The 25,790-nt window shown below is 50.2% G+C and overlaps 8 protein-coding genes across 8 annotated transcripts; 5 read left to right on the top strand and 3 right to left on the bottom strand.

The window, feature by feature from the left end:
• Nucleotides 1-1,107: 1,107 nt before the first annotated feature.
• On the top strand, nucleotides 1,108-3,975 carry TRUGW13939_04364 (uncharacterized protein; the record flags this gene model as incomplete). Its single annotated transcript, XM_035487541.1, has 4 exons — nucleotides 1,108-1,491; nucleotides 1,551-2,229; nucleotides 2,579-2,898; nucleotides 2,965-3,975. The coding sequence occupies 4 exons, from the start codon at nucleotides 1,108-1,110 to the stop codon at nucleotides 3,973-3,975; spliced, it is 2,394 nt and encodes a 797-aa protein (XP_035343434.1).
• A 267-nt stretch (nucleotides 3,976-4,242) lies between these two features.
• On the bottom strand, nucleotides 4,243-5,037 carry TRUGW13939_04363 (uncharacterized protein; the record flags this gene model as incomplete). The annotated part of the gene is made up of 2 exons (XM_035487540.1): nucleotides 4,243-4,876; nucleotides 4,937-5,037. The coding sequence occupies 2 exons, from the start codon at nucleotides 5,035-5,037 to the stop codon at nucleotides 4,243-4,245; spliced, it is 735 nt and encodes a 244-aa protein (XP_035343433.1).
• Nucleotides 5,038-5,319: 282 nt separating this feature from the next.
• Nucleotides 5,320-6,858, top strand: TRUGW13939_04362 (uncharacterized protein; the record flags this gene model as incomplete). The annotated part of the gene is made up of 4 exons (XM_035487539.1): nucleotides 5,320-5,368; nucleotides 5,424-5,472; nucleotides 5,521-6,607; nucleotides 6,664-6,858. The coding sequence occupies 4 exons, from the start codon at nucleotides 5,320-5,322 to the stop codon at nucleotides 6,856-6,858; spliced, it is 1,380 nt and encodes a 459-aa protein (XP_035343432.1).
• A 197-nt stretch (nucleotides 6,859-7,055) lies between these two features.
• TRUGW13939_04361 (uncharacterized protein) lies at nucleotides 7,056-8,156 on the bottom strand (the record flags this gene model as incomplete). The annotated part of the gene is made up of 2 exons (XM_035487538.1): nucleotides 7,056-7,962; nucleotides 8,008-8,156. The coding sequence occupies 2 exons, from the start codon at nucleotides 8,154-8,156 to the stop codon at nucleotides 7,056-7,058; spliced, it is 1,056 nt and encodes a 351-aa protein (XP_035343431.1).
• Nucleotides 8,157-8,385: 229 nt separating this feature from the next.
• TRUGW13939_04360 (uncharacterized protein) lies at nucleotides 8,386-12,256 on the top strand (the record flags this gene model as incomplete). Its single annotated transcript, XM_035487537.1, has 4 exons — nucleotides 8,386-8,444; nucleotides 8,628-9,510; nucleotides 10,784-11,092; nucleotides 11,144-12,256. The coding sequence occupies 4 exons, from the start codon at nucleotides 8,386-8,388 to the stop codon at nucleotides 12,254-12,256; spliced, it is 2,364 nt and encodes a 787-aa protein (XP_035343430.1).
• Nucleotides 12,257-15,542: 3,286 nt separating this feature from the next.
• TRUGW13939_04359 (uncharacterized protein) lies at nucleotides 15,543-17,620 on the top strand (the record flags this gene model as incomplete). Its single annotated transcript, XM_035487536.1, has 5 exons — nucleotides 15,543-16,056; nucleotides 16,533-16,709; nucleotides 16,776-16,963; nucleotides 17,037-17,188; nucleotides 17,248-17,620. 5 exons carry the CDS (start codon nucleotides 15,543-15,545, stop codon nucleotides 17,618-17,620), a joined length of 1,404 nt encoding a protein of 467 aa, XP_035343429.1.
• A 745-nt stretch (nucleotides 17,621-18,365) lies between these two features.
• TRUGW13939_04357 (uncharacterized protein) lies at nucleotides 18,366-25,140 on the bottom strand (the record flags this gene model as incomplete). Its single annotated transcript, XM_035487534.1, has 6 exons — nucleotides 18,366-18,976; nucleotides 19,037-19,666; nucleotides 21,335-21,423; nucleotides 22,766-24,200; nucleotides 24,249-24,442; nucleotides 24,494-25,140. 6 exons carry the CDS (start codon nucleotides 25,138-25,140, stop codon nucleotides 18,366-18,368), a joined length of 3,606 nt encoding a protein of 1,201 aa, XP_035343427.1.
• TRUGW13939_04358 (uncharacterized protein) lies at nucleotides 20,044-20,442 on the top strand (the record flags this gene model as incomplete). Its single annotated transcript, XM_035487535.1, has 1 exon — nucleotides 20,044-20,442. The coding sequence occupies one exon, from the start codon at nucleotides 20,044-20,046 to the stop codon at nucleotides 20,440-20,442; it is 399 nt and encodes a 132-aa protein (XP_035343428.1).
• Nucleotides 25,141-25,790: the final 650 nt, after the last annotated feature.

Genomic DNA, 25,790 nt, shown 5'->3' with positions numbered 1-25,790 from the left:
ATCATGGCGGGGACTAACCAGATTTCGGTTTTCGGCGGCACAGTCAACGAGTTGGGTGCTAGTACGACCAATGAAAACTGTCGTCCAACGAGCACTCGCAGACGACGAACCAGGGTTCAACTTGACGGGCGGAGCGCGGAGCTAGGTGGCCTCTGCCACGAGCAACGTTAGCAAGCGACGCCCATATATGCGGGAGAGTTAGCACTAAGTACGGGCGAGGATCAATAAGGTATGTGTATGTGCATCTGTTTATTTTTAACCAGGCGAAGCGGAAGTCAGCCTCGTCATCACTGCGAGTTGGACTGCGGGGGCCGCCCAACACAAGCTTACCCTTTTCAGTTCTTTCTTTGCATCAAAATTGGTCGAGCTGAGAGTGGAGGTGACGCATCTGCATTCGGAGAAAAGTGTGGCACCGGGCGAATGATCGAAGCGAGATTTCTGAGAGCTGAGAGCGTTGTTACACAGCATGGCCAGTTGCCGTGTCTATCCACGTCAGAATCTGAGATCGCCGTCGCTCTCCCAAGGAAACGAGCGAATCGGCTGACAAGGCTGCCAGAGAATGAATTTCCTCTTTAGGCCGAATGGGGCCAGGAATGCAGGCGAATCAGGCACACGGAAGAGCGCCTAGCCGCGCACCACGCATGCAAGCACCGCCGCTTGATCTGCTACTATCTGTTCTAGCCTTCTAGGGCGTCTGCACCTCGTGGAGCTTGGTCAAAGGAGCATTCGACTTTGGCTGTGAATTCGAAATTAGAACGCGCTGGTGATTCGTAGCTGAATAGAGCATGCATAACTCCAGGGCACGACCCAGGCAGGGTATTGGGCGTGTTTTAAGCCTCCTGTCTCCCCCCTCCATAGGCGTCTTTTTTTTCGAAGTCTTGTAATCGACATACAGACCCCACCACCCCTACAGCAGAGATCAATCCAGCTGGCAATTTGCGGCGCGTAAAAAAGGCCGTGTGTGGAACGACGACTGAAGTTGTACCGTGGCCAGGATTAGCATGAGCTGAAGGATTGCCAGGTCCCCAAACGGTATAAAGGAAACGCACTGAACTCACTTTTCCAAGCGGAGACCTAAGCCCTTTCAACACCAGACACAACACCGCCATGGCCAACACCCAGACGCCCAAGCTCCGATCAGCATGCGACGCATGCCATGAAGCCAAGGTGCGCTGCACCGGAGGCGCGCCGTGTGTGCACTGCAAGAACCACCGTCACGACTGTCACTACAGTGTTGCGGCGAGGATTGGGAAGCCCAAGGGCAGCCGCAACCGAAAGACACTCGCACGCCTGCGAGAGGCCGCGCTCACCACGGCAGGCGCGACCAGCCAGCCCAGCGCCTTCCCGATGGGCGCTGCTTATCCGACAACAACAACAACATCAACAACAACATCAACATCAACATCAACTGCATCAACATCGACAACCTCGGCTTCGTCGTTCAGCGCGCCGGCTGCTGCTGCTTCTGAATGGGACCTCTCGTCGTACCAGGTGAGTCTTGCTCTTCTTTTTTCTCTTTGCCAGATCAATCGGCTAATCAGCGCCTCCAGCACGGCCAGTATGCTTCTTATGCTTGGATCTCGCCGCAGCCCATTCCGACTCCCCCTGAGAGCGTGGATCTGGGATCCAAGAATCTGTCTTTGCACCACGACCACATAGTCTCCCAGGCATCGCACAGCCCATCGCTGCACTCTGCTACCAGCATTTCGCACTCAGGCGACATGTATCCCGCCGACAACGGCTCCCCAGGCTATGCGGCGTCTTCTTTTCAATCGGCCCCGTGCGGCTGTTTCCACTGGCAGACGTCGAGCGTAGCCTCGCTCCAGGCGCTGAAGTCGCAGGGAGCCCTGGCGCAGCACGGTGTCTTCGACGAGTCAATGCAGTGCGTGGACGCCACATTCACGGCATGCCAGCGGACAGCCGGCTGCCCATCGTGCGAGAAAGACTCATCCTTGATCCTGTTCCTTATTGCTTCCCTTCAAATGGCCGTTGACCAGCTCGAATCTCTGCTCTTTACCCAGTTGAAGGACTTCACCGCAAACAATCCCATGACGGGGCTACCGCACCCGGATCAGGGCGGCTCAAGCACGCTTCGGATGATGCAGCTTCGTCACATGCTGTTGAGGGCCCAGACTACCCTACGAGACTTACGAGATGCATTTGAGTTGGCCAGAGTACGATCTCCCGGGCGAAGGGTCTCTGATTCTGCTCTGCTCGCCTCTGATTCCAGTAACCCGGAATACCTGTGGCACGTACTTGACAGGCTGCAGGCCGGAATTGAGACATTAATTGGTACTGTTGGGAGTTATGTGGTTTGATTTGTTAGCGTCTTTATACCTTTTTTCTTGTTTCTCCTTTCTTCTTTTTTTCTTGTGTTTTTTGCTTTGGAGAATTTCTGGTTTTTATCGTCGTCCACATAGATTTACATGTCCTCTAGTAGGGTGGTCTCGGGTTGAGTTCCGTGAAATGTCATATGTACTGTGGAGCTTGTGTGTATTAGCGAGGCTAACTTCCCTTTGAACGATTAATGTCAATATCCTTATCAATCAGTGATAATAATAGAGCATGAAACTTTAAGCTGGGCTCCACACCATGCCCGGCCCGCTCTTGGCGCAGAGCCGACATCGCATCACATCATCAATATATGTGTTTGTGGAAGCCACTCCCGACCTCGTCCTTCTTCTCATTGTCGAATACCTCATTGACCTCTTTGACGACGAGGGGACATTTAGAGTTCCGAGTAGAGACCGAGTCTTCGCACCCTCCCGAGGATTCTCGCGCATTGGATCGACTGCGGAAAAGCTGCCGCGGGGTTTCATTACAGAGTTGATAACCGATATAATGGATGGTTTTAATGGTGTCGTGGGCACCCACGAGGAGGGAAAGCTGCACCATGTTGTAAGCAATTCCCCTGGCCTCGCACAATGTCCAAGCAACAGCTAACCTTGAAACGACTCGACCTAGACTGAACGGCTGGTGGCCTTTGAATATCTGAAGCCGGATGCACCCAAGAAGCCTCACAGCCTCATCGTCATCGGCGGCCTGAGTGATGGCCTCTCCACCGTCCCGTACTTGAAAAGCCTCTCTGCTGCTGTAGAGTCCACCCAGTGGTCTCTGTTTTCCTTGATACTCAGTTCGTCCTACGACATGTGGGGGACCGGCCGATTGGGCAGAGACGTGGAAGATATTGCGCAGGGGGTGGAATATATCACAGGGTACAAAAAGTCCTTGCAGACTGGCCAGGAGCCAAAGGTCGTGATAATGGGCCATTCCACGGGGAGCCAAGACGTTCTGCACTATCTCTACACGCCGAACCCAATAACACCTGACACCGTCTTCGACCAAGGATTGCTTCATATTCGCCGACCAGCAGTCGACGGAGCAATCATGCAAGCTCCTGTTTCGGACCGCGAGGCGCTGCTTTCCCACATGACCGATGGAGCTGGCAATTTCAAGGACGCAGAAGGGGAAGGCACATATTTGCAGCTCGTTGATATGGCCAAGAGACTTACCTATACTGATGACAACATGCATGATGTGCTATTGCCATTGTCGTTGACGTCCAAATTGGGATTTCCGCCTGTCCCAGTAACGGCTAGGCGATTCCTAAGCCTTATTAGTCCAGATAGTCCGGCAGATCCTCGGGAGGACGACTTATTCAGCTCAGATTTGCCTGATAAACGACTGGACGAAACGTTTGGAATGATTGCCACTAGGAACTTGCTCAAAACAAAGCTTGTGGTTCTTTACTCTGGCGAGGATGAACACGCTCCAAAAACATTAGACAAGCAAAAATTATTACAACGATGGCAAACAGCAACAAACAAGTCTTTCCAGAATCTTTGGGATGACGAGCATAGTGGTGTTGTCCCTGGAGCTTCGCACGGCCTCGGCGGCGAAGGCGAAGACGAAGCACGACGTGATTTGGCAACCCGAGTCCAAGGGTATCTAGGAAGCGTTGAGAAAGCAACATGATTTCAAAACTTCATGACGATAGGAAATCAATTTTCGTTAGTGATGATTGAAATTTAGTATACAGAAAACGTATAATGAAAAAAAGATATGAAACACCGTGTCGATAGGCATGCATCTACCGTGCAACAAGAGAATAGATGCTTGGATCAAAATTAATAAAACTTAGGGTATAGCAGCAGTAGCAGCGCAAGAATAGGACCGCCGCAAGAGTAGTTGAAAAGAATCCCCATACGCGGGAATTGCGTTATTCACGCCTGTTAAATTGGCCTAAACTTTGAGCCACAATAAGAAAACACCCTTGAGATAGCCAACAATCTCGTCACCTCCGAGCTTGCTATCACCATAAAGTCGATCGACAAACGTGATGGGGCATTCTTCGACCTTGTAGCCCAAACCTTTGGCACGAACCATCATCTCCATTTGGAAAGAGTAGCCCTTGCTTTCGGTACTTGTGATAACCTTTTCCAGCACGCTCTTCTTGTAGAGACGGAAACTGCCTGTCAAATCGCTCACACCGGGCATCAACATCACGTCGGCAATGAGGTTGGCGCCGCGCGAGGTGAACTTGCGGATCAAATCCCATCCAAACACACCACCCCTGAGTTCGCCGCGCTTCGCATATCTCGTGCCGGTCACAATGTCTGCATTGGAGTCCTTTTGGATCTTGATCATTTCGGGTATGTATTTGGGGTGGTGGCTGAAGTCAGCGTCCATGATGATGACAAAGTTGCCCTTTGCGAACTGCAGGCCGTGGACGTATGCGGTTCCGAGACCGAGCTTGCCTGCTCGCGGCTTCAGGACGATTCGGTCTGCGCCCCAGACTTTCTGAAGTTGTTTCGCGATGTCTTGGGTGCCGTCAGGAGAGCCATCGTCTACGATGATGACTTCCCAGTCAAGATTACTACCACAGATACCAGTCAATAAACGTACAAAAATTGTTTTGGACGTGGTTTTGTCTCACTTCTCGCGGAATGTCTTCTCGATAAGCCAGCAAATAATTGGTAGGTTTTTCCGCTCATTGTACGTCGGCAAGATGACGGAGTACTTGTTTTTCGAGGCCATTGTGAAATTTGTGAACAATGCAATTCGGAGGCGCCGTCAGTGTAATTAAATGGCGTATCTGATTAAGAAAAGTACACAAGGAGAATTCCGATATCGAACGCGAGCTGTTTTTTTGTAGTGTTGTCGAGGACAGCTCTCAACATGGGGATAGGAGGCGCCTTGACCGCCCGGCAGAATGATTCCGCTCGACGTTAATGCGGAGTACCGTTCTACTTAGTACTTCCTGCATGCTGGATCTCGAAAAAAGAAGTTTGAGCACTAAAGATAAATTATTGCGCAATAATGGCAAATAGACAGGATTTAAAGCACCAGCGCAGTACCTCATCAAGGTGTAAGATGACCCTTTACCTGAAAATCCGGTGATGACGCACGCTCACATGCTACAGCTTCGCGCCCACGAACATCAACAAAAGGACCGTTGGATTTAGTTGACGAGTGAGCTGCGTCCTGCAATGATCTATGAGCACATGCTAATATACACAGCGACCCTCTCTCATCCGACGAGCCACTATCTCCAAGGTCGCCTCAAAAGTCTCAAGCCCGGACTAGCGATGTTGGCCGTTTGTCGCCATCTAATCCCTTGGACTTGGGCTCACTAAGCATCGAGATTGATAGCATATTTGAGTCTCAAAGTCTTTCTTCAACTACCAAGGACCTATCGTTCCTCCTACGCCCAGAGATCTATCATCCTCTATCTCAACTTGAGATCCCGCCTGTGTTTCGCTCACCTTTTTACAGTCCTAATATAGAAGAACCTATCGAGGTCTCACTCGGTGCTCTCAATGGATTCCTCGCAAAAGGCCATTTTCTTCTTGCCGCGCATCTAAGTGCAATACTTTTGACTTCGCCGAGCATGCGGCCTTCAGACTCCAAGACAATATTCACCTTACTCTACACCCGTTTAGCGTGTCTCGAGCTGACCGGAAATACTGCGCTGGCGGCACAAGAGTCGAAGGCATTGGAAGATCTCCATTCGACCTTTTACTATGTGGATACCGACCTAGAAGCCGCCGGCGATGCGGTGCCTCAGGTACAAAAGAAGAATTCCTATCATATCGTACCATGGCCGCTCCGGGTTCTTGCGGTCCGACTACAGAGTATTGGTTTTGGGGACCCCCGTCGAGGCATCACTGGCTTGTACGAGCTTGGCTTCGAGGCGCGACAAGAGATCATGCGACCTGGCTTGGATAAGTCCAAAAGGCAAATATGGCAGGAAAGGCTGCTAGACCTCGGAGTTCGAAGTGTCAATGCACTTGTCGAAATGAACGACCTGGATGCCGCGCAACGTTCTCTGAATAGTCTTGGATTTGGCGATAGCGATAGCATCAAACTAAGAGCTGCCCTTTTGGCTCTGCGGATCGGAGATGTCACTGCCGCCAAGGAAATTTTGAGCAAATCCGATGCCCTGCAAGAGGGTATTTTGAAACCTTTGACAAGCATGGCCGATGGTCGCTACGACGATGCTATTTCTGAATGGAGGGCACTGCTCGAGAACCCGATCAAGTCCAACGAGCCGATGATTGTACAAAATCTTGCCGTGTGCCTTCTTTACACGGGTCAATTGAACGAAGTGAGTGCGGTGTTCACTGAAAAAAATCGATGTCTCCATTTCTAACGTATCCCTAGGCCCGATCGCTTTTAGAATCTCTCATTTCTGCGAATCATTCATTCCGCAGTCTCACTTTCAACCTCGCAACCATATATGAGCTTTGCTCCGACAAGTCGCGCGACTTGAAAACTCAATTAGCGGACACGGTTTTCCAGCAAACTCATTCTGGCGAGACAAACCTAGACCGGGCAACGTCGGATTTCAAGTTGTGATGTTGAAGGGTTCATTCTAACGCTAAAATATGTGATATATACAAGTCGATCATTGCAAGTGCAATACGAGATCATTCTACGGACCTCTCACATCAAGGCAGTATATCGAATATCGCGCAGCACAGGCGAGACGCTGCTACTGCTAATAAAAGTTATAAATTAAAGACGCGGTCCGGCGATACGCCAATGATCAGCAATTATTGCTTTGGCTTGGGTCTACGAATAATAATCGTGTCACCTTCTCGATCCCATCCAAGCCTCTCCTTCTCTGCCAGGCCCTCCCATGTCCAGTCCTCGTCACCAGTACAGTTGGTCAACAGCCAATTCAGGTTGACGCTTAGGTATGTTCGACCAACAGCCTTGAGGGCCTGCCTTATGACGTTTTCCGTTGCCCAGCCCATCACTGCACGCACATATCCGTCTACTCCTTTATGGATGCGCCAGAACGAGACCCAGTTGTCATGGGTTAGCGCGGTGAGCACTTGCTCCACCACCGGGGATTGGAAGCCGTGCTTTTCCTTGGACTCGACCAGCAAGGCATAGGCGGCGGCAAATGAGTTTTGTCGACAGGCATAGTCGAGGATGAGGTAGGATGTGAATTCGGTCAGCTGAGGTGGCGTGAGGGGATGGGTCGATGTGTGCAGGGACTCGAGCAGGTAGCGTAGCGAAGAGAAGTAGGACGGCGGATGGTGAGCTAGAATGGAGAACCTGATGGAGAATATGTGAACCTGTTGTTGGAAAGTGACGGGAGTTGTAGAGGCCGTTGCCAGGAGCCCTTCGCGCAGCTTCCGAAGTGACATCAGCAGCGTGGACAATTCCACCGCGGGGGATTGTTGCCGCTCATCTCGCGTCGGCTTTTGTGGACCAAGGCTCAACTTGGCGGTTTTTGCAACCAGAGAATCAGCGTCTTCATTTTGCGGCGGTGCTTGTGCGCGAGGCCGGACAGGAAGGTTGGCTGGGGGGTTCTTGGTAGCGTCTGCAGATGCGCTGGCGGGGAGGGAAGCCCAGGCGGCCTCCAGGTCATGCGAATTGCGCGAGCAAAAGCGCATGTAGCGATCAACTATTTTGTCATAGAAGTCTTTTTGTGCCTTGTGCTCTAGTAGTCTGTGGAAAGTTAGTCTGCGATAGGCCTCCTGCCAAGTGACCTACGTCTTGTCGCCCTTGGAGGGGAAGCCGACAGCGTCAAGCGCATCGGCGACGGGGCGCAAGCGGCTGCCGGCGTTGTTGTTGGCGTTAGTGTTGTTGTTATTGTTATTTTCTTGTTTTCTAGAGGGCCTGGGCCGGGGATAAACGTCCATCGTTGCCAAATGAAGCAGTGGTCCTCATCTCTTTCTTTTCTTTTTGTGTCTTGTCTCTCGAGGCCGTCATCAATGATGATTATCTTTTGCCCCACAAGCAGGAGCAGCCTGTTTGTCTTGTTTGACTGCCGCGGCGATCCTGCACGTGCCATGACATGTGATCGCCGAGTGATCGCGGCGCATGTGGGTCGCACCTTCCTGCTCAGGCGTAGTGGCGTCCCAAAGAGGAATGGCGGCTTCTGCCCCTGCCTCAGGGCGCTTCCCAACATTTATTCTCGACTTTTTGAGGTGAGCAGAGAACAACGACGACAACAACAACAACAAGCAACAAGACATAAAGAAATCCTGCAAACGAGCGACGTCTCTTATTATACTCGCGCTATTTATTCCCGCCCGGCTCGCTTTCCTGTTCGGTGCGTTACTCTTATCGATACCCGTGCTTCTTTTCTTTGTCTTGGTCTTCCTCTTTAGGAAGACCAACAAACGCTACGCCATGTCCGGTGCTCGCCAACGGAGGCAGCCAACGGATGCGCAGCCGGAGAATAGAGAGGTTACTGCTGAGCTGGCCGTGAAGCAGCCTGCAGAGGCAATTCGAAGACTGCTGGTCTGGGACGAATTGCCGACTTGGCTGCGCGACAACCACCACATCTATAGCGGCTACCGGCCAGCATCGTCCTCCTTCCTGGTCTCTTTCCAGTCACTGGCCTACCTTCACAATGAAAGTGTCAACATCTACACTCATCTGCTGCCAGCGCTGTTAACTATCCCGGCCGGAGTCCGCTTGTATCAAGTCCTTTCACCGCGCTACAGCTCCGCGTCCAGCGCCGACATCTCCGCCTTTGCGTGCTTCTTTGTCGGTGCAGCCTTTTGTCTCGGCATGTCAGCGACCTACCACACCATCGCGAATCACTCGCCGGCTGTTGCGCGCATTGGGAATGCCCTGGACTACGTAGGCATTGTTGGTCTCATCACGGGCAGCTTCATCCCCAGCATCTACTATGGCTTCTACTGCATGCCCGTCCTACAGACGATTTACTGGGCCATGATCACCACCATCGGGCTCGGGTGCACTTGCGTCTGCGTAATGCCTCGGTTTCGAACACCCGAATGGCGACCTTTCCGAGCAGGCATGTTTGTATCGATGGGCTTGTCGGCCATCTTTCCAGTCATTCACGGCTTGTGGTTGTACGGTGCGACGCAGATGACCTATCAGATCGGCCTCGATTGGCTCTTGTTTCAGGGCTTTCTTTACATCCTTGGCGCGACCATCTACGCAGCTCGCGTGCCAGAGCGCCTGTGGCCGGGAAAGTTCGACATCGTGGGCAGTTCGCATCAGATCTTCCACGTCCTAGTCGTCTGTGCCGCCGTAGCCCATTTAACCGGTCTTTTGAGGGCGTTTGACTACCGGCATAGCGTCGCTGATACCTGTTGATCTTCGCACTGTCCCCCTTTCCCCCTTAATTGGGTTGCTTTATTTGTAATATATTTTTTGTTTTGTTCTTGATAACTCAATAATGTGTTTCGACTTATTTAGTAGCATGTACATTAGCATGGCCTGTCTCTCTCTTTGTCGGGGAATCGACGGAGATACACAGGGCAAAACCCGGTCGTGCATAACTCGTGCAGGACAGCCAGGCCCAGCGCATCCCAAAAGGACTCGGCAACCTTTTTGCCGAATGAGGGTTGTCGCCCGGGCCTTTGTGTTGTGTCCTACCCAGGCAAGGTCCAAAGCGAATCATGGGGCCGCCGGGGTCCGGTCAATTCTTGTCGACGGCGTCTACCGGGGATGTGGTTATCCTGGCGAGAGAGAACAAAGAGAACGACCAACCTCCCTTCCCGTTCCGTCCCTCTTCTCCTCCGTCTCCTGTCTCGCTTAGACAGTCTTGTCCGTTTGTCGCCTAGCATGACAAATTCTTACCGGTCGAATTGATGGGTCCCTGGGCGATCGCAGGGCTCGCATCGAGCGCGTTCGTTTTTTATCTTATTTTTTGCGGCCAGGCTGCAGGCTGACGGGGACCGCGTGCTTTGTCCCACCACCAGGCAAACGTACTGCGAAGCGCATGAATGACACCCGCATGATGAAGGTCTAATTGCCACACACAATTCCCGATGACTTCCAAAGAATTTCCATTGCCCGTTACGGCATTTTCTGGAGCCGCCTGGAACCTCGGTCTGCCCTGACTGGATACCTGCTCAGCCTACGATGGACGTCCGGCTAAGTTCGGGCGCGACACAAAGGTATCACAGCGTTTGGATTGAATGGCGGTGCCATTGTGGATAAGGTGTTGGTGAACGGACAAGGCATGCCATGCCATGCCATGGTATTATTATTAACATGGGAAGGACTAAGAACGAGGCATTGCCTTATATTCACCCTCGAGGAAGCTGCATTTTTGCATTTCTGCTTCTTCCCCTCTTACCCCTTCTTTTATTATTGCTTATTTGATCACAGCTAGTTTAGTTCCCTAGTTTGGTTCCCTAGTTGGTTGCCTTTTTAGTTGCCAATCTCTGTTGCAATACCCCTCCTCCAAGGCACCACCTTTTTCTGAGAGGCCAAACAGCTTCACGACTTGTTCCTTGCTTGCATATGTCAGAATAAACGCTAAGAAATGATCGATATGCAACAGTTGCAGTCACCGAACTACCCGGAAAAGCCCCGAATGCGCGCGGCTTGCGATGCTTGTCGCCAATCCAAGGTACGCTGCTCGGGCGGCCAAGTCTGCGTGCGCTGCGAGAAGCATGACTTCCAGTGTACCTACAGCATTGCCAGCCGCGCTGGCAAGCCCAAGGGCAGTAAGAACAAGGCCACATTGAAGAAGCTCGAGAATATTCAGGTCTCTAAACGGAATGCATCTTCTAAGGAGAAGGTAGCCGCCTGGACAACAGCACCCAAGGTCCCTTCCAATCAAAATCCAATAGACCGCCGGGGAAGTGATGTAAGTAGATGTTCAAATTTCTACCAGGATCGATGCTAATCACTACTCTAGTCGGCGTCTACTACTATGCATTATGAGATGGCTTGGTCACCCCAAGGCCACACGACCAACAGATCGAACCGCAAGTATAGCTTGCCGGGAAGAACCAGTTCGTGTATCTCGCCAATTTCTACCGGGTACAGACCCTACACATGGGAAGGAGGACTATCCATTGACCTGGAAAGCTTTGGTTCTATGGAAACTCCCTACATATCGCCGGTGCATTCTCAGTACGTGCAATCACCGGACGACGAGTCTACCAATTGGTCCAGTGTGCGGACAGAACCAGTAACACCGGTTGATATATGTGGATGCATGCACCAGCAAGCTCTGAGCCAGAACAAACTGTACAGTCTCGGCCGCGATCCGTCGCAGTGGCTGTTCGAGCCAACGATCGACGTCGTGATTTCGTCGCTCTCATCATGTCAGTTACTGTTCAATTGTGCGCTATGCTCAAAGGAGACGAATAATCTGCTCGCGGCTACTTCCTTGCTCGACCGCCTCTTCACTGTTCTGGCCCAGACAGTGTTTCAAGCCGTGCCTACCAGCCTACAAGATCCAAGCATGGGGCGTGTTCCTAGTACTGTCCCTCGCGACTGCACACCAACAACCCGGAAGTCCCTGGTTGATCGGTCTCTGAAAACCGCGCGTGAAACGCTTGACTTACTAAAGGGTCTTCTTGATCCGAGCGCAGATCTCTACACTGTCAACGGGCATGTAGAAACACCTTTTTTTACAGCTTTTGCGAATACGGACTTGACGCAAAAGAATTCCACAAACCAGGTCTGGGGAATATTTGGTCAAGACACTGGAACTGTTGAACAGCTTTCCCCTCCGATCTTTGAGGGCGGCGACCCGAGAAACAACGTTGACTCGGGACAGATGACCCATCTGCGCGAGTTCGCTTGTCGCTATGAGTCTATGCTGGAGAATCTTCGGGTAGCGGTCTCCTACAATATTGCCCCTAAGCCAACCTCGACTTCGACCACCGCCGCATCATTTGGGCTGCAGGCAGCTTGGATTCCTAATGTTTTCGCGACGTCGAGTGCTCCGCAGATTCACTATCCGTCGCCGACTCAACCATTTCCACACGCAGGTTCCGCTTATAACGTGGTTGGATTTTGAGATTTACAGTTTTTTCATTGAATAACTCTAGGTTCATGTCTTTTTCGTTGTCATCTTTTTTCAATGTTTCGATTTTATGGAAATATATATGAAAATGGCGCATGCTAGGTTACGTACTCTTTCGGGTATTCCCTTAGCAATAGCATATCAGTATAGCTTGACATTTGTTTTACGTTTCTGCATATCCTGCTCCTCGTACCTGGTGTACGCGAATTCTTCCACGTCATTACTACTGATATTACTCAACAATGCAATTCCAAGACTAAGTTCGTGTTACATGACCGCATCATCATTTTTCAAACAGAAAAAAGAAAATAAGACTCGGATTATTCCATCATCCACATCACATTCAATGTTACAGTAGGACGAGTCTGGCGATAGAAACGTCAGCTGTCCAGGAAAAAAAAGCCCATTCTGCATAGCCACCAGTCATTCGTAATTCGTAAGCGGCTGGGCATGTCAAAGAAGAACTGGTCTTGTACATCCAACAGAATTCCGTTTGTTCCGAGCAGCTCTCTAGAGACTTTGCGTGTTTGCACTGTGGGGCAGGAAATGGGGGGGGGGGGGGGGTTTGGATTATAATATGATAGATTATACATTTCACGGTACACAAAAAGAAAAGTATTTCGTTTGTTATCTATCATGGTTTAAGCGACGAGGAAAGGGATTTGTAAAATGACTGATTTGGTGCATCAATACGATCCATGCACATTTCTATAATATTAATAATTAATACTGTGTAAATGCCGACTATCGACAAACGGCTGCCCAATCCAACCTTTGGCTGACTGCATGCATCTATTGGTTTTGATTTGATTTTAAATTTTTTTCTTTATTGCTCTTATTGACGTATCTCGAGCACAATAGCTGTGCTGTCAGAATATGCAGTCGATGTCACCTTTTTTTTTCTTTTTTCCCCCATTGAACAGTCATCTCGATATATGAGGTATTTGTAATTGCAAAAAGAACCCATGAGACGCTCACGCGATACACAGCAGACGGGTAAGCGCCTGCATGCATTGATGCATATCTAATTTATGCAGGATGACAAAACTGAAAATGAATGGGGAAAAAAAAGCAAGTTCATAACAAAGTCCCCACATTTATCATTGGCTAAGGGCCCAAAATAAATAAATAATAATTTCAGACAACAATAGTTGAATGCAGTTGCAATTGAAACAAAGCCAGCGCCCCCGGACTCTTAAACTATAATAAGCCTCGTATAGGGCTCGCCGGGTTGAGCTGCCGGGTTGGGAAGAATTTTCTTTTTCTCTTTTTTCTCGTTTCCTTTCTTTGATAATAATGCAGAGAATTTCGATCGTGGAATTTATGTCTTGATTGGGTGGGAGTGTGAGCGTTGTGCTCTAGGCTGCGCATGTGGTCGAGTCGACGGCCGAGAAAACCCGAGAATGCTATTTCGAGGGGTTTACTATCAAGTATGATAAGTCGAATAAAAGTATATATGTAGTTAGAATAATTAAGCTATGTTGACGAACAAGCTAAGAGGTAGCCTCACAACGCCAACGGCTCCCCAGTGACATCATTGGAAATAGATGCACCGCTGTTTTGATTTTGGCTTCAGGAGTGTTTATGCTGGTATAATCATTACGGCTTTCTTCTCCATGCCAGCGACAAGCCGATGAGATGGTGAAAAAAAAAAGCATGCAAAGTGTGTACGCGCGCGCGTGTCGTATATATATATTATCGAGGAACGAATCGGTTCGATCTGCATCAGTCAGTAGTCACCAAGCACCAAGTCCAAAATAAATACGAAAAAGATAAAAAATATAGCAATAAAAAATATTCAACACTTTAAAGATACACAACAAGTAAGAATAAAAAAAAAGGCCAGGGGAGCCCGTTCCAACACAGGTTTTCAGGTCCAGGCTCCCAGGTCGCCTACTATGCCACTGCATCGACGCTTTTTGTGACACTTGTTCAGCTCAGCGAACGGATAGGCGGCTAACCCTAATCCTCGGAAAGAAACCCCTTTCTCGCGGATATAAAAAGGATGATGGCAGAGGTGGGAGGAGATATATAGGAGTAGATTAGAGAAAGGGGTCTGAAGAGAAAAAAGAGGAGGGGGAAGAGAGAGAGTGGGATGTGTTATGTACGTGTCGCGCCCATGTGCTACTAAACCTAAACGGGACGGCGTTGACATCACTGTGAGTATTCCGTCTGTCTTTGTCACGCCGTGTATAGATGAGGCCGACTGAGGGGCCTACTAATTGAGGTCTGTTTTGCACCAGTCTGCTTTTTTCTAGAGATTCCCGATAGAAATACCGGACTTTGCGGTGCTCAAGCATTCAGGGCTAGGCGTGTCACGTGATCTGTTTGATATAGATTCTGCGATTCTGCGCAACAAAGATACAAATAAAACATTGTGTGGTTAAATGATGGCTATTTTGTGAAATTGTTTCATCAGTAAGCTTACGTTGTGGTGTATTCTCTTAGTAACCGGTTTCGCTCGAGACACCACAATCACCCGGCCATATAGCTCGAAAACAACAATGTGATAACAGCAACCCCCAGTCAATTGATATGATGTCACTTCCAGATGTTGCCTCGCCACCTCCACGATAATCTGCAGATGCCTATACCGGGCTGTTCTCATGTCTCCCCGCATGGACCGGTAGATATGATAACAAAAGCTTCCATACACCTTCTCGAAACTTCATCGTGGCAACGTCTAGAATCCAATCCCGATTGGAAGAACCTCAAAATCAATCTACCCGCCACTTCCAAACCCTTCTAAACCTTCCATTCCTTCTATGTGGCGTGGACCCTGTATGGAACCTCCAAATAAGCTTATGTCACAGCACCAATCGGCCCAGTCTTCTCCTGAAACGCCATCATTGTACCGTGGGTCGGACGATGGACCACTACTTTAATGACGAGATTATTCTGCAACGCCACAGACCGGACCCAATCGGTGGCATGTCCTCTTTTCGGGGGGTACTATACCCGTTCCTTGGTACAGCAGGTTCGGCCCGGCAAGGTGGCTCAGGAACAGGGGGATGTACCTATTCGCTGTGTCGGGCTGTCTTCGGTAGAAGACGGTGATTCTATGAGGGCTGCTATGGTGTCAAAAAAGTATAAAGGGGGATCCGATCCCCTGGCTTTTTCAATCCTTCAATCATCAACAATCATCAAATACAATCAAACAATCATTATCAAAAGACTATCTCTAGCAAAGGGATAGAACTGAACACTCTCTGAAAGGCTTCTTTGAAGAAACAAAATTCTTTTCTTTCAAAAAAACCAAAAACTTCAAACCACAGTCACAATGCAGTTCACCACTGTTCTCGGACTCTTCACTGCCCTTGGCGGCCTTACTTCTGCTCTTCCTCACGCCATCCAGCGCCGTGACGGCGGCGGTGTCGGAATCACCAACAACATGCAAAAGGACATCTACCTCTGGTCCGTCAGCGACACTACCGGCGACAATATGATCACCTTGAATGCCGGCGGCACCTACTCTGAGAGCTGGCGCACCAACCCCAACGGCGGCGGCATCTCGATCAAGATGGCCATGCAGCCTGAACAGACAGACGTTCTGCAGTACGAGTACACTCTTCAGGGCGACACCATCTTCTGGGATCTCTCTTGCATCGACATGGGCACCGGCTCTGCTTTTACCACTGCGGGCTTCGATGTCTCTTCCAACGAGGGCAGCTGCCCTTCTGCCTCTTGCGCCCCTGGCGACTCTCAGTGCGCTGATGCCTATCTGATCCCCACTGATGACCACGCCACCCACGGCTGCCCTTCTGGCACTCAGATGTCTCTCAACATTGGCTCTGGTAGCTCCTCTGGCGGCAGCGGCGGCGGCGGCTCTTCTACTCCTTCGCCTTCTGCTTCTGCCTCTGCCTCGGGCTCTTCTGCTTCTTCTTCTACTGGGGCCTAAACAGACAAGCTCGGCTCGAGCTCGACCACAAACTCAAAAAAGACTCCGCTGGACAGAGTCTACGCACAAACAGTGCCTTTTATTGATACCCTGTACATAGAACAATAGACTAGAATTCAAAATTTCAAAAAAAAAAAAACATTCAAATTATCATCATTATTCCTTCATTAAAACTACACAGTAAACAATTCAGAACATCAAAATAACCCTATGTAGCTAGCGCAGTCGTTTATACCTCGGGTCTCGGCCCCACAGTCTCGGCCCTTCCCCCCCGCAAGGTTTCCCCAACTCTCTTCTACAAATACCCATCCAATCTCCGAAAAAAAGGTACCTTTTTCTTTTTCTTTTTTTTAACCACAATCAAAAAAGTAGCAAGACCAGTCAGAATGGATCGCCTCGCCCAGGTGTCTTCGCACCTCAACTTCCCTCGCGGCCTCTTTGCCGGGCAAACCGCCATCATCACCGGCGCCGGGCAGGGCATCGGCGCCGAAGCAGCACGTCTGTTTGCCAACGAGGGTGCCAAAGTCGTTGTCGCCGATATTGACGAGCGTATGTTTCCGTTCCTTTAATATATTTTAAAAGAGGGAGGGAAAAAAAAATATAACTATCCCGTAGAAAAAGCAACCACCGTCGCAAATGCAATCAACAGCTCGGCGCCGAACCGCGCGCTCGCTGTGGCCGGCGATGTCATGAATGCCGCATACATTGACGAGCTGGTCAAGCGCGCTGCTGAGTTTGGCGGTGGCAAGATTCACATTATTGTCAATAATGCTGGGTTTACCTGGGACGGGGTGATTCACAAGGTTGGTTTTGCTTTTATACCTCAGGTGGTACCCTCTTCGACGTGATGATGCTAAGAGATATAAATAATATAAGATCACCGACAAGCAGTGGGAGACCATGCTTGCAGTACACAACACAGCGCCCTTCAAACTGGTCCGGGCAGCAGCACCGTATTTCCGCGTCAAGGACAAAGAGCCCCGAACTATTATCCAGATCAGTTCGACCAGTGGAATCCACGGGAACGCGTGAGCTCTCTCTCTCTTTCTTCCTCTCTTCCTAGAAATTCAACTGATTCCCAATTTAGAGGCCAGGCCAATTACGCCGTCGGAAAAGCCGGCGTCGTCGGACTCACCAAGACCATCGCCAAAGAATGGGGTCCGCAGTTTGGCGTGCGCTCCAACACAATCGCCTTTGGCTACATCACCACGCGCCTGACCGCGGCCAAAGAAGCCGGCGCCACTATCACCACTGCCGATGGAACCAAAGTTGCGCTGGGAATTCCCGGCAGAAGCACGCAGAAAGAAGAAGTCAATCCGGAGGTTGCCTACGCAGATATTCCGCTGAGGAGACCGGGCACACCGGAGGAGGCAGCCAAGGCGATTGTCGCCGTTGCCAGTCCGTGGTTTTCCTACGTCAATGGGGAGACTATCCGAGTCACTGGCGGTAGAAATACTTGATTTTTTTTAATAAGTCTAGGCTTAGAACTACAATATATTCAGCTCAGTCCAGTAGGAAATCTGTCTATATTCGGGTATCGCGTATGAATAAGATCATTCTCGGTCGTCACTTCCGTGAGAATAGCAAGACCGAGAACAACCAGACCTGCGCTCCATCAAGTATTGACTGCGTTCGCAGCGGAGCCGGCCCCAAAATAAAATAAAATATAAGATACATGAAAAGAAAAAGACAACCGACGGTGTGCGCCGCCAAAGAGTGAACAGATTCAAAAAGCAAACAAACACCAACACCGTAGTGCAAAGAACGTCCTCCAGTTGGGTATTTTTTTCTTCAATCAACCAATTTGCTCCAGTCAACCACGTAGCAAACAAAAACGCCTTCTCCGTCTTCGTAACGTGTAATTTTGTAGAAAATATGCATCCGCCAAATCAAATATAATGATACAGTAGGGTTGGCGGGCTGTCGAGCGACAGCCCTAACAAAAAAAAAATAATAAAAGAATTAAAACAGGTATTTGCAGATGTGGCGAGCTCTGATTGACAATTATGGCCCGCCATGATATGTATGGTCAAGGTAAAACATCCCGGTATATGTCCAAGGAGAAAGAAAAGGATCCGAAAAGAGAAAAGATCGAAAGGCTATATCCAAAAGCAAAATCGAATCATCTTGGTGTTTTTGAGGTCGAGAGTCGTGATTATCGTAACGCGTAGGGATAAAAATGTGGCACAAACAGCCAGAGTAGGTTTAATACACCGGTACCATTTGGTTAGGAAGCGCAAACTTGCCAGCGGTACCAGGCATATGACCAGGAACGTCCCAGAAATCAGCAGAAACCTGTGGATCAACAACAGTGAAGCCATCGACTTCGCTCTCCGAGGCATAGTCCGAGTTGGACGAGACAGACGAGATGGTTTCGTTGTCGGTGAGCGAAGTGTCCGAAATGGCAGAGTCCGAGTACTGAGAATACAGCAAAGCCGCAGGGGGTCCCTGGGCATATGGGTAAAAGATGCATGGAGGCAGCTCCTCGGGGTGTCCAGACTTCCTAGGGACGGCAGGAACGGTAAAGCGAGGGCATTCCAGAATCAACTGACGCAGCTCCGGTATGGTAATACGCTTCGCAGGGTCGCATTCAAAAATGCGGCGCAGAATAACATTCAGCTCCGAGGACACGGGCAGGATGGATCGCAGAAACTCTGGGTCCTTTAGGTATGCACGGAAAGTTGTGTCCTCTGTGGAAGCGCGTTTCCAAGGGTTGCGGCCGCAGGTCAGGTTGACCAGGATGACACCCAGGCTCCAGACGTCATTGATAGGGGACACATAGCCCGAGCATGGTCGAGGGTTTGTCTGCTGGCATTCTAAACGAGCATTAGTATATATATAAAAGCGAATCCAAGGTGACGGTAGGTAAAACACACCTGGCGACATGTAAAAGGTCGATCCACAGCCAAAGTCCGTGGTATAGCACTCGGTGGTAGCCAGGCCAAAGTCGGCGAGCTTGACGGTCATGCCACCGTCAGCGACGAGGATGTTCTCCGGCTTCAGGTCGCGGTGGTAGATTCCAATGGAGTGGCAAAACTGAACGGCATCCAGGATCTGAAGAAAGGCACGCTTGGCTAATGGGTCGTTTCCGACAAACTGGCCGCGCTCCGTGATACTGGTAAAGAGATCACCCTCGGGACAAAACTCAATAACAACAAAGGTACAATCCACGGAATCCATGATGCGGACGAGAGAGACAACATTAGGGTGTCGGCTGGCCTGGTGGTGGAGACTGATTTCACGCTGCTGGAACTTGCGCTGTCGGGCGTCGAGTCCGGTCTTGTTCAGGGCCTTTACGGCATAGGGGACCTGGGTTTGAATGTCGACGGCAGTGTAGACGACTCCATAGGCACCGACGCCAAGAATGCTGGTCAGCTCCAGACGGTTGGCAAGTAGCATTCCCAAACGGTCCTCTGGGGCATAGCAGCGGAGCAGTGGTGGCGACGCAGGTGGCGTCGGCAGCATGGTGGGATGGTACATCATGGTGGTTCTCCAGTCGAAATTGTCTCGCAAGATTCCAAAGAACGGGAGAGAGTAGCGCAATTATCCTGGGCAGTTCCTTGGGGGAGTCCGAGAGGGAGAAAAAAGTCCACGGGTTAAGAATCCAGGAGTTGTAGGTATGGCCAGATCCAAAACAGAAAAAAAGAGAGATTGGGGGGAGGTGGCGTTTGTAAAGACGATATTGCTATCGTCTTTACGCGGCCAACCGGGGGGGTGGGGGGGGTGAAGACCTGAGGGAGTGAAAGTCCAAATATGGCAGCAGGAGTCGCGAGGGAGTAGCGTATAGATTGGGAGAAGATATATATATACAAGGGTATATATGATATGCAGTAGGATCGAGTGAGCCTGCCGGGGGCCACTAACAACAGTCGAGTAGTAGTAGATGAGAGAGATAGGGGTAACAAGACAAGCGAGAAGCGAGAAGCGAGAAGAGAAGAAAAGGGAGGAGGTCGAAGAGGAGAGGAGGATGGAGAGGAAGAAAAAGGAGAGGAAGGAGGAGAGGAGGGAGGAGGGAGAAGAAGAAAAAGGACGAGGCGAGGATAAGGAGAGAGGCAGGACGAGGGAAGAACTAAAAGTGGTGATGTATGCAGGCGCCGCTAGTGCAGCAAGTGCCAAGTGGGAAGGAGCGACGGAGCAGGCTCTGGGCGGGAAGGAAGGCAGTGTCTCCTCTAGTTTATGCTCCGGCCAAGGCAAGATGGGGCCAAGCCCGGTCTGGGCCGCCCTTGTGCGCACGCACTCCTTGATTGGCGTGTCCGTGGTCCGCCAGGCAGAGATCACTTGATGACGCTGAGACTCGTCTACTCCACAACCTCCACGCGCCGGCGGCGTCGAGCCACGCCCCCGGAGTACGCCGTACCGTCACTCCCACATCATATTAATTTTTTTTTGTCTCTTCACGGTGGCGATTCGCCTCTTTGCACTACGGCCACGGCATGGCGATCCGCGTGTTATTATTTCTTGATTTGTATAGTACTACTAAAAAGTTGGTGCTACTAGTACTACGTCTACCAGACTAACGAGTGTTGCTATTCTTGTTATGATTCTGTTGAAACTGGGACTATCCGGCATGATTGGCCCAGCGCCATCCACGACGCCAGACGCTTGGGCCGCCACCGCGCCCCGCTAATTTACAGCCTCCTGTCTCGTGGGTGCCACTACTGCCACCGCCATTGGGCCACGTCTATCCTAATACTAGCCTGTTCAGTGCGTGTGTTTACTGTTTACTACTAAACATGTACTTGCTGTCCGGTTCCTAATAGAGGTGGAACATAATATATAATATATAATGTAATATATATTTACTTGCTATTATTACAGACACATCATATACCCTGTAGGACCTGTCTATCTGAAAAGAGCGGTGTCCTGCCTCAGGCTGATCCGCCGTGTGCCGAGTTAATAATCAACATGCATGCAGAGTCGCCCAAAGAGTGAACAGTCGTTGCTTTCTCGAACGCGCCCCACCGGCGATCGGCCCACAGACCAATTGGCGTGCCCACCGCCTTCTGCTTCGGGCTTAGCGCAGAGTCATGATGACCTTGACTGCGCAACACGCAGTGGGTCTTGCTGCGGCGTCCTGATTGGCCCATCAAGTCTGCTTCGGGCTAGCGCGCTGCATCGCTTGCACCCACACTCAACCTTCAAAGTGAGGCGCTTTCGAGTCTTTTTCTCACTAGTCAATCTCCTCAGATCATCTGAGCTCACTTGCGTCTCCACCACCAACAAGCCCAGACCTCCCCCTTCGGCTGGTGCCTTGCCCGAGCTGTGACCTGGCCAGTCAGTCTCTCCTGAGTCCTGAGGCCAGACACGTTTCGTCCATTCCATGCTTGCTGACTCTTTGTGATATCACGCAGGTGCAGACCGGTTTCATTTCGCGCCGGACCACCCCCCCTCACTTCCATCCCGCTGCCAATATTTCGCATAAACCAACACGCGGCTTCCAGCCTATAATACTCGGTATTAAGAGAAAAAAACGTCTTTTCTGTACTATCTGCAGACACTCTCGTGAACGACCTGTGCGATTTACTACTTAGTGCTGTTGGGCGCTGCAGCTGGGATGGCTAGCCCTTCAGGTGCTGCAGAGCTAACCGCCTGCCCTCAATGCCCTGGCCAGTCCTGAAGCCCACGGATTTTTTTTCCTGCATCATGGCAAATCAGCGCTGCCTTCTCGTGTTGGACTGCATAGTACATACTACTAGTGCACTGGCCGTATGCGTCGCCCCTTGATCATCGACAGAGAGTCTTACCCCGTACTCCCCCTTCCAAAGTTTACCTAGTTCAGACTTGAGAGGTTGCAAGCCAGCCTAGTCCAAATCACAATAATGCCCGTGCGTCACACCTCACTCTGGACTCTGGTCTGACGGTGAGACTGGGCTTACAGATGTGCGCGTTTCTATTGGCCGCTCCAAGGACAAGTGATATACATTAACCTTTTCCTTTTTCATTCTTTCACCTCGTCTAGCTTTTTTCTTTTCTTTTTTTAACTTTTGTACTAATCTTGCCACCAATCTATTCAACACAAGGACGGGAGTACTTTACAAGGGTAGAAAACCCTTTTCCTCCATCTCGTATTGGTTACCACCCAGTCAGCCCCGAATGCGGTCAATTCCGAATTTGGGTTCCCCGCATTTTTATCCGTCGTTATCCATATCCAATACCTGCCACCACCACGTCTGTAAAACTTTACTGTAGATTTTTTTTTCTTTTTCTTTGTTATGAAATTAGAGTTTTGTTTTTGACGGCTGGGAAAGGCAATTTTTTTTTTGGCTTTTTCGATCTTCGATTTCGAAAGTTGCGGTGGCGAAATTTGTTAACTAAACTTGAATCTAGATTTGCGGTTGATAAATCATGTTTCTGTTTCTTCGTACTGGATCCGGTTAATTGACATCATGTAATTCCAATTTATTGACATCTCACTGAAACCCCCCACGTTCAATGCTGACATATGGATACGGACATAATCAACAAGCTACATTAAAACGAGACATGTATATTCCAATCAATGCTATTGAATAGACAAGCCATTAATGTCCACCAATACCCCCCCTAGATATGTCCATATATAAAGTTAAAAATAAAAAATAAAAAATAAAAAATAAATTTACCGCCGCGCCATAAACGGATGCTTCAACGCCTCCACCGCCGTACACCTCTTCTCCGGATTCAGGCTCAGACACCGATCCAGCAAATCCACAAATTGCGCAACCTCGCGAGCCTCGCTCTCGTCCATGCCTTTTGCTCCCTTCCCCATCAGCCGGGACTTGAGGTCGCGCGTTGGCTTTTTGAAATCAAGCATTTTCGTTACCACCCGTCCCGTGATCTTGTCCTCCTCCGTACTGTGGAAGTTGAGCATCTCGTCAAAGTGCATCGATGCCAGTGAGCCCTTGCGTAGTAGTTTCGGCGGGAATTTGCCCCGGCATTCCATGATTGACCGTAGCATCTGATTGTTGTTGCGTCCCGTGAATAGGATCTTGCCGGTGTACAGCTCGTACAACGTGCACCCCACAGACCACATATCAATCGCGTAGTCGTACGGAATCCCTAGTATAATCTCCGGCGCCCGGTAGAACCGACTCACCAGGTATGGAGTGATCTCGTTCTCTGACGCCGGCGATGCAGATCCCAGATCGCACACCTTTAGCACACTCCGACCCTCATTCACCAGTAGATTGTCCGGCTTTATGTCCGCGTGTAAGATCCCACACTTGCGTAAAAGACTCAATCCTAAAACCATCTGTTGTGCATACGCCCGAATAGCACGGAGGTTCAGCCCCACGTCGCGTCCAAACTTTTTCAAAACTTCTCGCAAGTTCATGCTGAGGTTTTCAAACACCATGCACAGGTGGCCCTTGTGATCAAAGGACCGCTCAAACCGGATGACGTGTTTCTTATCCTCCGGGTCACTCGCCAGTAGCTGCTCAAGAATCTGTATCTCCTTCAGCCCCGCTTTTCGCATCGTATCATTTTGTCGAATAATCTTGATTGCCACATGCTTGTCTGTCTTGGAATCCGTAGCCCGTACCACCGATGAAAACATACCCTTGCCGAGAATCTGGTGGACGTGATATCGTCCGTTGATCAACTCACCCAGTCGGACATTGTAGTATCCCTCGGGATCGTCCCAATTGTCTAGCATGGTCATATCGAGTTCCTGTGCCTTGGGGATCGCCTGTGCGCTGGCATGTGCTGGCTTTCCTTCTGTCTCTGGTGCAAACATATCGTCATCGTCCTCTGCAAACATGTCATACCCATCGTTGGCCGGAGCAGGTCGCGGAGAATCGGGGATGAGAACATCTTGCGTAGTAGCCTCGGTTTCGTCGTATGCAGTTGCCGATACTTCGTCTTCCAAATTTCTCTGGTCATGCCTCTGGCGTTCTTCTCGCATATCCTGCGTAGGATCGTAGTCTGCTGCCGACGGCTCGTCTTTCTCGGTCCCATTCATGGGCTGGTTACCATTAGCAAGATCCTCATCTTTGGTGACTGTAAATTCAGATCCAGGGGTTTCGTTTGGAGTTTCCACAACGGGAGACATTGGCGAGTCTGCCAAAGTTAGTAGGTGTCTCCTCTCAAGGTGCACACAATACTGACCGGTCATGCTCATCGGAGTACCCGGAGTACCCGGAGTCGGCTGCGAACCGGCTCCTTGGTGTAATGCTTGTATACGTAGATCGTCCTGGGTCCGATATTTGGCTTTGATAGCTTCGCGCCGCTTCCGTCGAGCTTCGAGACGCGCAGCCTCATCCACGGGCTCTGCCGGTTCTTCGGGAGTTTGATCTGCCGACCTGTGATTTGTTAGTAAATTAAGTATTTTTGGACTGAAAGAAGTAACATACTCATGCATTTTCTGAGCCTCCTTGGAGCTAGGAGCCTGCACCTGATGCTCTCGTTCAGTTTCTACTTTCACACTTTGAGCGACCGCTGGGGGTTTCCCCCGTTCGCTCACTGACTGTTCTGCAAAAGTCACCCTGGGCGACTCCTTTACATCCGAATCATCATATTTCTTGGGCCTTCGTGTATCGCGAATTGCAGGCGACCGGCTCCGCGTCCTCTGCCGCTTGTCGCGCCTTTCATAATCGTCTGTGTACCGGAGCCCGCCGCTGTAGCCGTCGTCCCGATCATAGTCATGATAAGGCCTGCGGCGCCGGGAGGCGTCATAACCCGGGCGATCGTAGTCGGAAGATCTCGACTCGTAGCGAGCGTGATGTGACCCACCGCGATAGTATCGTTGGTCGTTGTCATAATCATCGTACCGTCGACGCTTCTCACCGCGTCGATGATAAGGCGAACGCGATCGAGACCGACGTCTCCCGGCCGAGCTGCTGGAAGAGGCAGAGTCCGACGGACTGAGTCTGGCGCGACGGTTAACAATGTTGTCATTAACGGAATTCTGCGACGTAGTTGCCTTCTTCGTCTCTGAACCTGATTCGACAATCTCACCCTCTGAGGGAGTCGATGGAGATCTCGACCTGCGGGATGCCATGATGGAGGGGGAACAAAGAGAGTGCTTCTTTCTTTCTTTCTTTCTTTTCTTTCTTTTTTGATCAATGTGATTGGAGCTTTTGAGATGAAAAAAAGAAACGCCACGCAGTTAGCAAAGAGGTTGTCCAAGCTGCAAAAACAAAAACAAAAATAGGATGGTATTGAGATGTCCAACCGGCTAGAGTATTTTTCTGCCTTGCTCCTTGACCAAATCTGTCACCTATACATGAAGAAAAGCGAAGCGATTCTGTCGATAAAATTGACAGCCCTGTTGAAAAAGCGCGTTTAGCAAGTTGAGTTGAGTTGCAGAGTTGGAGGAGAAAGCGGGAAGTTGCCACCAGCCGAATACGGCCTAGTGCGCGCTGATAACCCAAGCCCGCTTTTCTTCCGATTCCCCCTCTCCATTTTTTTTCTTCCCCTCGGCGAATGTGAAGCGATTCTGTCGACTATTGTTTTTTTGCATCGCATATATCTAGTCAAGATGGGTGGTCAAGGAAGAGAAGGTTTGGCTTATACCCTTTGTCTATTGGCTCTCCTCATGCATCGCTGACCTGTTTTACCTTGGTGTGTAGGCGGCAAAATAAAGCCCCTCAAGGCTCCCAAGAAGGACAAGAAGGATCTGGACGACGATGATCTTGCTTTCAAGGAGAG

This window comes from Talaromyces rugulosus, chromosome II, assembly GCF_013368755.1.
Source record: "Talaromyces rugulosus chromosome II, complete sequence".
Classification (NCBI taxonomy): domain Eukaryota; kingdom Fungi; phylum Ascomycota; class Eurotiomycetes; order Eurotiales; family Trichocomaceae; genus Talaromyces; species Talaromyces rugulosus.
The sequence above is the reverse complement of the archived record's forward strand: the minus strand, read 5'-3'. Positions and strand labels throughout refer to the sequence as shown.